The 10,303-nt window shown below is 39.2% G+C and overlaps 1 protein-coding gene across 5 annotated transcripts in view; it reads right to left on the bottom strand.

The window, feature by feature from the left end:
• Window positions 1–450: 450 nt before the first annotated feature.
• ERP44 (endoplasmic reticulum protein 44) overlaps window positions 451–10,303 on the bottom strand; it is a 48,164-nt gene continuing 38,311 nt past the window's right edge. For 3 of the 5 annotated variants that reach the window (XM_033512185.1, XM_033512183.1, XM_015617019.2), the window contains 4 exons: window positions 6,755–6,866; window positions 6,152–6,293; window positions 3,074–3,176; window positions 451–1,041 (listed from right to left, as the gene is read on the bottom strand). In XM_033512185.1, the coding sequence (XP_033368076.1) occupies window positions 940–1,041; window positions 3,074–3,176; window positions 6,152–6,293; window positions 6,755–6,866 (459 nt within the window). In that variant the 3' untranslated portion in view covers window positions 451–939. The remainder of the gene's footprint in view (window positions 1,042–3,073; window positions 3,177–6,151; window positions 6,294–6,754; window positions 6,867–10,303) is intronic. The other 2 variants (XM_015617021.3, XM_033512184.1) reach the window with 1 other exon arrangement.

The following is a 10,303-nucleotide window of genomic DNA, read 5'->3' as shown; positions in this document are numbered from 1 at the left end:
CACAAGGAAAGTGCTAATTCCTTCTTCAGAGCAGAATTCAAAGACTACACAATAAGTAAGGCACAAGCCAGGTGAAAAGAGTAAAATTTATAATGGTGGTTTGAACAGTATCTGCCAGGAAGGCAGGGACACTGAAAGGAAAAAAAAAACAAAATACCCAGAGACTAATGGTAATGTACATAAAGGTATAAATTTAGGACTGACAAACTCAGATGCCAGTCTTGTCCTAGTCCTCTCTAATTTTGAAAGGTTTTTAACATTCCTGTCTTTTTACCACAACCATGTGGACAGCATAACAATCTTGGTTCCAGGAAACTGGAGCAGGTCAGTACAGCCCCTTCATTCAAAATACAGCCATTATCATCAGAACTTTTCCTCTCCTCACTTGGTATTTTAATATTCGGGATTGGTTAACTGCTTAGACATTTATAGCCAGTAAAGCACCACACGAGATTCTGTAAAACTTTAATTTATTCCCCTCCCAAGTATCCAGAATAGAAGACCCTCTTAAGTTGGAGAAAAATGTGACAAAGAAATAGATTACCAGAATAGCTGTTCACAGAAGAAGAAAAAGCACATACTACCAAGGTTACACAGAAAACAACCCAAAAGTCCTATTTAATGGGATAGTGCAAGTTAACAGCATGTCTCTGGCAAGGATACCTTCATTTGGATTATAAAAGTTTTACAGAGTTAGATCAAGAGTCTGGATGGGTCTCTGATATTTTACTATAGCATTAAGAATGTACTGTTTGAAAGATGCTGTACAGAATGACCCACCAAACAAATGTATTTACAAGCCTGGGGAGAAAAAAATTATTTTTCAGTTTATTCAAAATAAAAATACACATAGAATTATGAAAATATAGGTTTACTATTTCCACCACACGTAAGTCAATGCTGCTGTCTGAAAGGCTTGCAAGATTATTTCAAGTTTTTTTAAAGTTCATCTTTTTCCCTCAATAAGGTGTACCTATGTTCACTGGGTGCCAGTTTCTGGAATGAGCTCTCTGGTGGGCTGCTTGCTAAATCCTGAATTGGCTGAAAAACAGAACAAAGAGTAAAACTGTTTGTTAGACTAATAACCAGTCATCTCCATTAAATAAATTTCTAGCATGGGAGTGCACAAATGTCCCGCATTCTCACAAATTTAGTTCAGGGGTTTTTTTGGAAGGCATGTTCCAAGTCCCAAGTAGATGGAACACACACATTAATTAAGCAACTCCAGTTAAGGATATTCCTTTTGTTGTAACATCTCAAGGGCAACAGCTATTACATGAGTTTCTGTATGAGTCACACAGAAGTATTTCAAATGTAGCCCACTGTGTATTTGCCTGAATCTACCACTTGCTTTGGAGGTATTCTAGTTTTATGTGCATTTGTTTTATCAGATATACCAGGACAGAAGTGACATCATTGCAAAAGTATTTTAGAATTACTTTTCCATGGAAATGAAAACACCCCATACAAAAATGCATGCAATTCAATGGGCATAGGTGACCCATGACAACAGCCTCCAGTTTAGTTAAGGCCAGTACTTATTTCCACTGCATCCACATATTCCACAAGATGGCAGGATGCCATACAGAGATGGGAACATAAACATCCCAGGTTTTGTGTGCATTTTTCAAGGCAGAAATGAGGCAAGAGCAAGCCTGCAGCTCTGGGTCCTGTGCCTGTGCCAACAGGCAGGCAGCAGGATCCAGGCGCTCCACAGGCTTCCTTCTTCTCTGGCCAAGCCTCCTCTGGGCAGGTGCCTGGCCTATGCCGCAGTCTCCAGCCCTTATTTCAGCCCCTCCTCCTGATGACCTGAATTCTGGTTGCTCAATGAATTTCTGAGAAACACAGGGAACTACAAGTCAAATGAATTACTGCTGAGACAATTCAGCCACGTGTTTTCACAGCCAGTCATAACAACATTGAAAAGCAGTTACTCTCCTGGCCAAGGCAAGCCCTCCAGGGCTTTCACACTTTAAAATCTTTTGAGCAGGGCAACAGGAGGCTGCACTCAATTGACTTAGAGCAGTGCCATCCTTACCACATCCCACAGATGAGCAGGAAAAGGAGGCTATAGCTATAAATAGTTTCTGTCCCTCAGCCATGGAATGGCCCAAGGCTCCCCAACACAATGGCACCAGGGCTCTTTGAGCCTTGGATAATACAATGCAAGCCTTGAAAGAAGTATTTGAAAATGGTTCTTTTTCTTTGGAAAGTGCCCAAAGTAGTGAAAATGTTCCCTGACAGTTAAATTTGCACTTTTCAGCAGGACCCCAACCATGTGAGCTGAGTATCGAGAAGATAGAAGGCTGATTGAGACACCATTACAAGACTGGGATGAGCAGAGGGAATTGGGGCTGGTCATGTCCCTTCTTTTCTGACACTGAGATGCTTCTGACTTTTGTCTGAAGAAGGATCTAGTAGTTGTGTTTCTGAAGAGATCCCAGAAGTGTCTTCCAGGCATGTAATTACACAACATGACAAGCTTTGAGCAGAACCATGAGGAAATCAAACTGACAAGTGCAGCCTGTGAGCACTGCTAATGCTGTTTGTCAACCGCATTAACAAAAGCAGTAAAGCCTATTACTGCTCACCCATTCTTCCTTGATGCTCTAGTAATTTGCCTCCTGCTCACATTGGTAAATATATGAAACATTCAATCAATTGTTGTTTCCCCTTAGAAGAACCCTCTAGTAGTGTGTTGTGTGGGAAATAATGCATCTATGATGTATTATCAGTTTTTGCACTGAAGTCACAGGAGAACCTAGGAGCAGCTCTATAAAGTCAGAACAGTCATCCAAGCCCAAGATCTCCTGTTTCAGTGGAAAAAATAAATATTCTTATGCTCTTCCCTTATTCAAGGCAAATAGGTACCATACTAACCCTAATGCCTACTACCCCTAATACTCCCTGCCTTTACCCAAAGAAGGTTGAGGAACCAAGCAAAGGTGGTAATGTTATATTCTGTTAACAGATTTTCAAAAGACAGAAGTTAAAAGAACAAATATACTAGAAGGTACAGCTCTGACAAGGAGTAAAAAAAAGGCCAAATGAAATGTATTTGTTGTAACCTTACCTGACCAGGTGCTACATCAGTTGGATCAGGGCCATGATGAAACTCTCTATGCAATTTTCCAGAATGCAAGTCTAGTACAAATTGCTTCAGTTTACCTGGAATTCTGGAACAAATTCAATAGAAACATCCACATGTTTATTACAAGTTAAGTCCAAACACAGAAGATTTAAAGTGCACTGCTTAGAGTAGCTAACTTCTGTTTATCTAGCACACTATGCCTACTTTTAGGTGATTAATAGAGGACAGGGAGCCACATGGTTTGCTAAGGTATCCCACCAGCTTCTTTTTCTTTCCACTGTCTCTTGAGAACACAGCAAGTATTTCATCTTTTCAATAACTCCCACAGAGCTGTACCAGCCAATAACTTCATTGTGAACTCCCTTCAGCTCCCCACTAACCATAATGTAAGAGGGAACAGCAGGTTCCAAATGCACAGTTTACAGATACAAATGACACTTGGGGAGCAGTATTGACAAAACATCTTTGAAAGGCTCTCTACTGCCTCAGCAACTGCACACACACCACAGATAAGCACTAAGAGGATATCAATGTAAATCTAATCTGAGATCATCTACTGTCACCCACTGCAAACATACTAAACTACAGCATCGAGTTTTATTTGTGAAATGTCAGGCTGACTAAAAATTTCAAAGTGAAGAGTTTATCTAATAAGTATTAGAGATGAGATAAAAAATCTAGTGTGAGGACTACACAAAAAATCTAAAGGTAATGTGTGAATGGACACAGGTTTTTGTAGGGAGTCTTTCATCAAACTAATTATTACATTTAGGAAAAAGGAAGAAAGTGTGGTCAGACAAACTATCAGCAATATTTAAGATCATCAGAAAACTCAATGGATAAAATGCAGCAATACTGATTCAGAGGGTATCATTACAGCAGTGTCTGTAACCAATCAGTATTACACTAGTAATTTAAGGGGCCTCTTCCCAGCCCAGAAGAGATCATGGATTATTACCAATGGAGAAAAAGGGGTTCATTCCAGCATGGTTATAGGAACAGCAGACTTACTACTCCTTGCTTTTCCTCGGGCTCTGCCCTGTTCTAGGTCAAGCACATTGCTGGAGACATTCTCTTCTCCTAATGCAGTAAGGACACTTGGTGCCTGCAGCCTCATGTAGCTCAGCCTGTTCTTGCTAAGAAGCTACACCCATCTGTTGGTTGTAGGACACTCCCTGCTATCATTTCCAGCCTGGAACAGCATGGGAAATAGGGCCAGGTGGCCAACAGACAAGGATAAAATAGGGATGGTCTCATTTACCTGCCAAGTGCCTATTCTCCAAAAAGACAATGAACTCCCTAAAGAGCAAGGATATCTTTTAGAGGGCCAGCTCCGAAAGTGCCAAATCCAAACCCTATTTGCTGGTGGCAGCACTGAGGTTACAACAGACAGCCTGGGGCCAGTTTGTAAAAGAGTCCAGGAGGTTACTGAAGTGGTAGATGAAAGTCTCAGAATTAAGATTTTATTTATTAAAAAATAAAACCACCAGACAAAACCACCCAAGAAACAACAGAAACAACCAAACCAAGCATCCAAACCACATATACACAAAATAATATCTTCCCAGGAGCTCCAAGCTCTTCTTGTTCCCAAACTGTGTTTTGCTATTTCTGTGTATCAGGTCAACCTCCTAGAGTAAGGTTGAGTAATTATTTATCATTAGACAACTGTCTACAATCCTGACATCTCTCTTTCAGCTTCATTTGTAAGTGACAACTGGTACACATCACGCAAGTAGCTCTCATTATTCTGACAGTGTTTCACAGAAACTGAACATTTAAGAAACATAACATCAAAGTCTAAACTAAACATCTCTACTACCTCTGTACGAGATGTTAATGTTTTAGGGCTGTTTAAAAAGTGACAATAAAAAAAGTGGTTTTAAAATGCAAATATCCTGCTATTTTTTTGCTTGGGTGTGCGGTGAATACAATTTTCCAAAGAAACAGGAACACGGGGAGAAAAATAGTCACTTATCAAGAATTTCAACATACATAGCTTCAAGTATTTGAAAAGCACTATTCAAGATACATCAGAGACAACATTTTATAGATAAGCCTGTGGAGAATTATAGACAAAAGCTAAGTTTGAACTCTCCTCCCAGATGGCAGTATCTCAGGTAGAAAATTGTCTCCTGGAATAGCAGAATCAGACATGATATTACATTCACATTGCACGCTAAGTCTGAGCTTTGAATCCTTGGTTTTGACAAAAATGAAACACCAGCCTAGACATCTAACCAGGAGTTAGCAGGCAGTGTATGTGCAGCTGCCTCCTTTGAGACAGGAACTGGAGTTTTAACACCAAACCAGAAGATAAAGACAGAGTGCTTGTTTCAGGCTGAAAGCCCCTGAAGAGAACATTTAAACATCTTCATTCCTTGACCAATCCATGCAAGACAGAACATCTGCTTCCAAGGCAGTGCTCCATAAAGAGTCAAGCTGAGGTAATGAGGGTTACCACAACAGTATTTCACCTAAGCACCCTGGTACTTTGCTGTCACGTATTTTATCCAGATAAACATGCTGGTGATTGGCCATTTTCCAAGTTGCACATGGAAAATTTCACAAACCCACACAACCATTTCTTTGCCAGCTTTCCAGGTGTAGACTAATGCAGGAAGGCTAGAATTACACTGCAGGAAAAACCAAACCAGCAGGCTGGGATTTATTACATGCTGCATTTTACAGCAATCCCTGAATAATACAGTACTTCACACTACATGTAGTATTTTTAATCTTTTAAACTTGACATGTCTAGATCACTACTAAAAACACCATGCCAGGTTCCAAATGCCTAATCATGATGGAAAATAGGAAAACTGTAGAAGAAGACCAGCATCTAAGAACTTCATATGAGATTCCTTTCTTGCATAAAGTAATACAACTCCACTTAAACAATGACTTCGTGCCAGCTCATCCTGCTTTAAGGCTCTGACACTAAATTACATAGATGCAGCCTTACCTATCCCAGATTTACAAATCTTCCCACCACAGTACTGATTAAAGTATAAGCCTTTTCATTTGTTCTTCTCAAAATGCACCAAGAAAGATACTTACGACAAGTCACTGAAGTCTGGAAAGACATACATGTGCCTGAAGCTATCAATAGCAATGACAGGGCAGTCTGCTGGAGTCTTCTGAATGTGGAGGAGTGGATGCCTGAATTTGTCACAGTCAGCATGGAGGAAGTTTATTGTACCTTAACATTGTGAGCAGACAAAAGCCCGTGTTAGGATTTTTTTATTATTATTGCCTTGAAACCCATTTGAAACTATTTTCCTAAGTATTACAAAGATGAAAATATTAGATAGATACAACATGCAAAACCTGAAAATAGGTCTAAATAAACAACATTACCAAAATAACAGGTTTTCTTAAAGTGTTTTTTTTCCTACATTACAAACTGAAGCTTTGTTTACTGCCCTCTCAAAACACATTAAATCATTTAGACAAGGATTTCTGAAAGTTACTTACTAATAAATTGTGCATCTATTTTAATAATTTCCAGAGGAGTTGGTCCTCACTGTCAAAAATGCATCAAGCCCTTCAGTCTCAAGAGCTTGAAAGCTACAATTCTGTATGGCCTTTTCTTCCACTCCACTGAGTTGTCTGAAAAAAATTATACCAGTAAAACCAAGAATAGTGGGAATTATTACAAACCTTTTTCACCTATTAACTGCCGTGCAACCTCCTGTTGGAATTTCTCTAAACTCTCCAAGTCATCTTTCATGTGGAAAAGTATGAGAAAAGGAAGACCTTCTTCTGTCAGTTCCTGCACAGAAAACAAAGGACAAACTTATTTCTTCCATTTCTTAAGGGCACCAAATTAAGAGATTCCAACAATTTTCAAATTCAGTGAAATCTCTACTTTAAAAACAGATGAAAGAGCAAGACTAATGATGTTAACTGCTGACCCTTCCTCTGAGATACTGAGTGACACAGTTAACCATGTTTCCTTGCTCTTATCATAAACAACAGATAAAGGATGAGAGCAAGTCATTATCAGTATTTTGGGAAGGGATACACTTTCACTGGAATACTTGTTCTAAAGAAATAACCTGATTCTGAGGAAACACAGCAGCTCCAGAGAAACCACAATAAGGCCTGAGCACCATGGTGTTAAATGCTACAAAAGGCTGAGGGTATATTCTAGAATCCAGTTCTAGCTTATTCATATAGTAAATTAGTTCTTTCTTAGCATAACACAAGTGTCTTTGAATAACTCTAACCCCTCCTCACCAAAATAGAGAAAAGCAGAAGCTAATGACACAGCCAGAGCAGTTACGATCAAGAACTGCTCTCCTGCCAGTAACTCTGACCTGACTGGTCATCCTTTGTTGGACAGCAAACTCTAGTTCCTGATATGTGCTCATAGTTGTTCTTGCAGCCTAATGCCTTTTAAAGATCTCTGCCCACAGACAATTACAGGATTGCCTTGAATAATTTACTCTTTTTTTTCTTTTATTCAAACACAAACAAAACACAAACAACATGCACCTGCTTGCTCCAAAAGTGATTTTTGTCAAATCAACTCACTACAGCCTGATTGAAGAAATAATTATGTATCGCCTAAGAAATGCCTACAGCTGCCCATCTTTCATTTCCACAACTGGTAAAACAAGCAAGTGCTGCTATTGTTTTGATTCTAGCCTACATCAGCATAAAAACTATGCTTTTTGAGAAAGATAGTAGCGGCTTGTTCTGCTACCAAATTGAAGCATTTCTTCAGATATCTTCAATTTGCAGTAAGTTGAAGGAAATGTTTTCCTTATCAGTAGGCAGCCAGTTACACAGGGTACCTGAAATGGCTCTTGTTCTCCCTTCAACCAAGTCCATCAGGTAAGATGAAGCATAGTCTTTTAAACAGAAGACTGCAGAGATCCTCATCATTTCAGTGCTCTTGAAATCCAAACTTCCCAATCCACCCCCAAAACAACTAATCATATTTGCTTATTCTCATTTTTACACACACAGATTCAGCTGGGTCTCAGCCTTTCTCCTGCTACAGGATGGGAAAAAGTCTGTTTTGTACCACTACAATTATGGCTCCACTTCCCCACTCACTTCAGCAGGTACATTTCCAGAGGGAGAACTCCTAAACAGGGTATTCTGGCTCTAAGATCTTCCCTTGCTTGCAAGCAGCTGGAATGACAACCTCAGCAAGTTACACTCACAAGATCAATTCATCTCCAAACAGGCTGTAAGTACAGCTGGCTTGAAGCTTGCTAATTTTAGTCCTCCTACAAGGTACCTCCCTTTATTTCCTATGCCATTCCAGCTTTCATATCACGTCTCAGGACAAGTTGAAGCTCCCTCAAAAGCTGCTGTGTTGTTTGGCACTAAGAAAATCAAAAGCCTTTCCACTAGATCTCAGCTTCCTATATCACTTCTGTGAGCCTTTGAGAAACTTCTTAGTGGTTCAGCACCACCATTAAGACCACAGAGGTTCACTGCATTTATTTAACACAGAACTACAGAGCCTGGTTATAGGTTAGACAGGGATTTCTTCTGAATGATATCCTGATCCTAACAGCCTTTGCCAGTCAAGCACAGGAACTGTTTCGAATGGGCAGTCTCCTTGAGCAGAAGACCCTGCTTCAGAGCTCAATTACTGTGTGTTTAAAGTGTATTCTGATGCCATCAATACAGTTTAACAATCACAACACTTCATATTTTTATATTGTAATATTGAGCAGTATACACAATAAGAGACCATTTAAATAGTTGTACAATCTCAGCATGCAGAAATATCTCAATTTTGGCATGTTTAAATTTGTTTGGGTACCAGCAACACTGAAATTTTTAAACAAACTTTGCCAGGCAAAATATCACATCACAATTGTAACTATCTGCCTAAGCAAACAGGAATGAAGGGTTAAAGGAACAGGAATGAAGGGTTAAAGGAACAACCAGAGAGACCACAACAGAATGTGGTACAAGCTGACAGAGATGAACCTTGGCTTCCAAGGCTCAGAATCCTGTTTCACCATGGGAAAAGTACACTGAAAATCTACCACATGTGGCATCTTTTACATATTGAGTTGCAAATGAAGAATTAAGATTTGTTAACTATCAGAACTTTCCAATAAAAGCTGGCAGGATTGACTAGAAAACAGTCAATAAAAATGGCTTAAGTAAAACCACCCCGTCCCTCTCTGACATGAAAGCTGAAGTGCTGCATGTGCTCAGAACAGCAGATTCAGGATAAAAAGAATTAAGTGTGTAAACTGAATGAATCACATTACTGATTCTCTGGCTTCTCATCCAGTATGGACAATGTAGTTTAATTTGAGACAAACCTTGGCAGATTTTTTAACAGATTCTGTATCTAAGTAGAAATGCTCCTTCTGAGATGCTACAAACTTTTTAACTTTTCAAGGACTTTTTTCCTGTTATTTTATGTTTATTTTATTTTTCCTGTTATTTTAAGAATAAAATAAAACATGGAGTTGGAAATGGACAAAAGAAGACCAAGTTACAAAAGAAAACAAAAAAGTCTTAAAAGAAATAATGAGAAGAGATGTTTAAAAACAATCTCCCAAATTCCACCTGACAAATTACAGCCAAAAGAAGAAAAGCATGAGAAACAACTCATGAACCTAAAAAGATTAAGGTACCAGTGCTTTAACACAGATTGAAAATAAAAACCCCACATAGTTTTCATTATCATTCCCAGAAGATTAAATGGCTGGCCACCATTTAATGTGCTTATTTATCAGATAATGCCTTGGAAGTGTTTAATACAGTAATATTTTTCTACCACTCATGTTAACCTCAATGGGAGGGAGCTGGGGGTGTTTATCCAGGAGAAAAGGAGGCTCAGGGAGGACCTTATTGATCTCTACAACTGCCTGAAAGGAGGGTGCATCCTTGTGGGGGTTGGCCTCTTCGCCCAGGTGACAAGCGAGGGAAATGGGAAAATAGAAACTTCCACAGATGCTGAAGGGTTCAATCTGCAGCCTTGGAAAGAGCTTGGGTTAATGTAATGATAAAGGTACACAAACATTAAGTAGAAAAATTATAAACTTATGTTCCTATAATTGTAAGTTAGAATATGCCTTGAGTAAGTAAGAAATTATATTAGGTAAAATAGTGAGAAGTTTGAGCTGTAATAATGTGACTTACAGGATAGGCTAAGGATCTAGAAGCCACAATAGAGGCATTTGTGGTTACATGACCTGTCAGCTTATTGGCTGAAAGACAGATGCA

The sequence above is a fragment of the Parus major genome, chromosome 2, assembly GCF_001522545.3.
Source record: "Parus major isolate Abel chromosome 2, Parus_major1.1, whole genome shotgun sequence".
In the NCBI taxonomy this organism is placed as follows: Eukaryota; Metazoa; Chordata; class Aves; order Passeriformes; family Paridae; genus Parus; species Parus major.
The sequence above is the reverse complement of the archived record's forward strand: the minus strand, read 5'-3'. Positions and strand labels throughout refer to the sequence as shown.